This window comes from Pyrus communis, chromosome 3, assembly GCF_041283825.1.
Source record: "Pyrus communis isolate YQ-2024b chromosome 3, ASM4128382v1, whole genome shotgun sequence".
Classification (NCBI taxonomy): Eukaryota; Viridiplantae; Streptophyta; class Magnoliopsida; order Rosales; family Rosaceae; genus Pyrus; species Pyrus communis.
This window is the reverse complement of record NC_142567.1, coordinates 24,977,172-24,981,166: the sequence shown is the minus strand read 5'-3', so window position 1 is coordinate 24,981,166 and position 3,995 is coordinate 24,977,172. Positions and strand designations below refer to the sequence as shown.

The following is a 3,995-nucleotide window of genomic DNA, read 5'->3' as shown; positions in this document are numbered from 1 at the left end:
CCAACTCCAACACCCCAACCAATGCATGGGATTTGTTCCTGAGGTTGAGGGAAGTCTTTTGGTGGTGGTGGTCGACGGTAATCATTGTCGGATACAACAAAAAAAAGAGAAAACCGTCGGAAATTGTGGACTTTGTGGCTTCGGTTTGTAAAATTGGGTTAGAAATTGAGAAATATAATACCACAAATATGTTGGGTTCGCCAAGGGCTTTCCATAGACACCAAAATAACCTCAATCGAACATCGGACGGAAGAGATACAATCAGGTCAAGGAACCGGGTCGGGGTTTGAAATCGCGTCAAGGTTGCTTGGGTGTTTCCTCCCTTCTCTCCTTTCCCTCCTCATTCCTCCCTTTGATTGGTTCCCTTAACTCACATAAATCTGATTGGCCTTTTTTCGCACAAGGTGGGAGTTTAAAATAAATTTAAAATCTAGAGTTTAGTAATACAACTTCAAATGTCCGTATCTATACCGTATAATTCGGACTCGCAAACGGTTTTCGCCTATGCACTCGTAGTTTCAAGATCTATTCGTATACGTTACTTGTGACCTCGAAAGGTCAATGAATTTTAGACAATTAATTTCCAAACTTCAAACTTCGTAACTAATTTAATTAAAATCTAAATCCAAATAAATTAATATAATTTCTTGAAAAATAATATAAAATCTCAATAATACAAATATGTAGATTATAACGGTGAAATCCAGGAACAGGATTTCACAACCAAAGTCCAAACAGAGTTCTTAGACATTGAATCAAGTTCTTCCTACATTGCCATTTGCTACAAACCTTTTGAGGACTCTGCATGGCTTGCTGATACGTCACAGGATCATCAATGTCCCCAAAATCAAATTTTGTTTCTTGAAGATACACATAGCCTGCAGAAATAGCTGGCTTTCTTACTCTATTAGACTTTCTCGGATTTGGCTGATCAAGTGAATCGCCAGGAGCATTAATATCAGTTACTAGATCCTCAGTGGCTGAACTTTGACTAACTTGAGTATTGATTTGTTCTTCCTCATTCACAGCTTCTGTCATGATCTCAGCTCACCCATAACTTCATCAACCTCAGTATTAATGGTACTCAATCTTGGAAACACGGTGCTAGGGCTTTTGAACATGCGTTAAATGGACGTTGAGATGGGTGTTGTCCGTGCGGACACGATGAGTGACTGAATGGCTGGATGCGAGTTTGGTGAATGATATGGCAACATGGAATGTAGGAGGTGGCGAATCTCATCAACCCAAATGAACTTATCAAATGGTCAAATTGATAAGTAATACGTTACAGTACTCCTATTGCGCGGATAAAATAAATTGCAAGAAAGCAAAATGCGCAAAATTTAAATTTACGCTAAGTACAAGAAAAATAAAGTTACTCTAAGTGCGATAAAATAATTTGCGGGAATTGAAAACTAATTTGAATATAGAAGGCTATGTACGGCTACATTTTGAATAGAAAATTAAGATAAAAGCAGGGTGGGTGCACGAAAACAAAAATGATAATTAAATCCGTCTTAATATGTTACTCTGTACAACATCAAAGACCAGTAAAATTGCAATGAACTAATTTTTTCATAGCTTGCAATCTAGGGCTCGGAGCCTTGGGAGTATACCCAAAAGGCAAAGGCAAACAACACAATAAAAAACAAACCAACAAACGAAGTGAAAAATTGATGCCAACGATAAAACCGTCGTTGGCGAGTGATGCACAAAGGAATTTTCGAGCCATCGTCCAATGACAGACTCTTGTCAATGAAAAATGTCAGATCATCATCATTGATTAGCTCCACCCGTTGGGTTGGTAAATTTGATGCATATGCTGTCCTTATTATGATCTTATATTCACTGGGATCTACCCCAAGAATGCAACACAATCTCCGTACAAGTTGTTCATATGTAATGCTGTCTGAAACCATAATTCCTTTCGTTTTGCCACCACTGTATATAGAATTGGACCACTTCCCATCATAGTTAACCAAAAGTCTAAGGTTATTCATTTTCCTGAAAATACATGGAAAACATTAGTTAGCAAAGAAAGTGTCCCTTGTGATAACTTAATCTCACGCCTCGATCCCGAAATATATCCAGGATCGACACATGACAATGAAAGATACATGATAATTGATCATGCTTGGCTTTCGAGTCATCTCCAAAAATAACCCAACGGCTCAATAACATAGTAAACTTTTTTCTTTTATTTCATGGATGCATCTAACCTCTACTTTAGACTGCCTATGTGTCCAAGTCATTCGTAGTTCACCAACCCGGACTTTCTCCTAGCATTGTCCAACGGAAAAACATAGAGTTCTAGAATCACTTAATGGAACTCGACGAGCATGAATCACTAAATTCTAATGACAAATTCCGACCTAATGTTGGACTATATTTAATGGAAAACAAGGGACTTTATTTTCATCATCGATCATGATCATCATTAATCACCTTGAAATTTGACAAAAGAGCGAAAAAGTTTACCTTCTAGTTCTAGAAGAAGATACTCGGGGTTTAGTAATATTCATCTTCGAGCTCTTATCCAAACTTAGACTCTGTTCTATGAAAAATGCCAAGGTCTCATCATCTACTATCTGTACTGGTTGAGCAGGAAATTTAGATTCAATTGTATTCTTCGTTATAATCTCAGACTTGTATGCAGCACAAACGCACTCTACATCATACTTCCATCTTTGAGATGAAAAAGAAGAAGAATAAGGTGTTGAGGTTTTAGCCAGTATCGAAGAAGAGGGGATCGTAGGACACATAGGGCGCAACTTCCTCATTATGTCATCAACAATTTCTTTAATGAGCTCTGATTCGTGCCTACAACAAAGAAAAAGACTATTAATGGTGGTCAGTAAAATGAAGTCCAAATAGCATAACACACTTTCCATCCTCTCTTTCTCACTCTCTTTTTTGTAACTTCTCATACAATAACTTTGATCGGTCACCACGGCATTGATTGCCATTAGATGATTGTGATTTAATCTAGCTACTACATAAATTTTGAATTGTTACTCATCTAAAAGCAATATCAATGTGGTCGTGCAAACATATATCATTTATCAGCTGAAAGAGTGAGTAAAATATATATGCATACCGGCCCCTTGAATCCCACCCAGAGAGGCTTGCTACATGGGTTAAAGCAGCTCTCCACCTTCGAACCTTGTCCTGGTCATCCTTGTATGTTTCTTCGTGTATAGCAAAGGCTTCAGCAAAACTCCCTGTTTGATTTTGTACATCAGAGGGATCCACATCATAGAAAATTGGTAGCACCGTTTTTCTTATTCCATGGGATCCAAGAATTTGTACATGCTCATCCAAACACCATGCCATCGATGCATAATACTCTCCCAGAATAGTAATTGCAGTCCTAGAATATTGCATCGCAGTCTTGCGCATATAACTTTGAGCACCATTGCCGAAAGCTTGTAGGTTCTGCTTCTTAAACTCTGTATATAGAGCATCTATAAAAGACTTGCTGATGTCTTCTCCTACAAAACCCAGAAAGACGTCATATTTTGACTGAGGATTTGGAGGAGATGAAATCAAACCCAAAGAGCTTGATGCCATTGGAGATGTGGTTCTCACATAGATTAGTGAGATTAATTTCACAAATAATCTGCTAGAGACAGTACGTCTGAAAAATCTAGTCTACAAATATATCATGTTCGTCTGAAAATAGATGTGGTTAAAGTAATACAACTAAAAAGAAAGAAGAAGAGAAATTTGTAGCAATGGTTCTTGAACTTTAATCTAATTGGACTAATGACTCATCAATTAGAAATTCATGATCATTGATCCCTTAACTCATCAAAACGTCCCGCTATGATCCTTGATCATCAACTACGTCAAAATAAGTTATATTGGAATGACTATTAATATAATATGATTAAAGTTGAGGGACCATTGCTCTAATTGTGTTAAAGTTGAGAAATCATTTCTCCAATTGGGTTAAAATTGATGGACCATTGCTAAAATTTTTCTCATTTTATATT

At 37.2% G+C, this 3,995-nt stretch overlaps 1 protein-coding gene across 2 annotated transcripts; it reads right to left on the bottom strand.

Annotated features, from left to right (window-relative positions):
* Window positions 1–1,484: 1,484 nt before the first annotated feature.
* On the bottom strand, window positions 1,485–3,676 carry LOC148698200 (uncharacterized). Of its 2 annotated transcripts, none has more exons than XM_088691464.1 (3): window positions 3,098–3,676; window positions 2,479–2,838; window positions 1,485–2,004 (listed from the first exon to the last, which is right to left on the bottom strand). In XM_088691464.1, the coding sequence occupies exons 1-3, from the start codon at window positions 3,568–3,570 to the stop codon at window positions 1,590–1,592; spliced, it is 1,248 nt and encodes a 415-aa protein (XP_088547590.1). In that variant the 5' UTR covers window positions 3,571–3,676; the 3' UTR covers window positions 1,485–1,589. The 2 variants fall into 2 exon arrangements, with proteins under 2 accessions (XP_088547590.1, XP_088547591.1); XM_088691465.1 differs by having other exon boundaries at window positions 2,479–2,820; window positions 3,098–3,675.
* Between the last annotated feature and the right edge of the window lie 319 nt (window positions 3,677–3,995).

Bases quoted from the DNA above. Each gene is read 5' to 3' on its own strand.
- LOC148698200 (XM_088691464.1), bottom strand. From the start codon at position 3,570: ATGGCATCAAGCTCTTTGGGTTTGATTTCATCTCCTCCAAATCCTCAG. The intron at 2,839-3,097 runs GTATGCATATAT...CACCATTAATAG, and splicing joins GGGTGGGATTCAAGGGGCCG to TCTTTTTCTTTGTTGTAGGC. The intron at 2,005-2,478 runs GTAAACTTTTTC...ATGTATTTTCAG, and splicing joins TCTTCTTCTAGAACTAGAAG to GAAAATGAATAACCTTAGAC.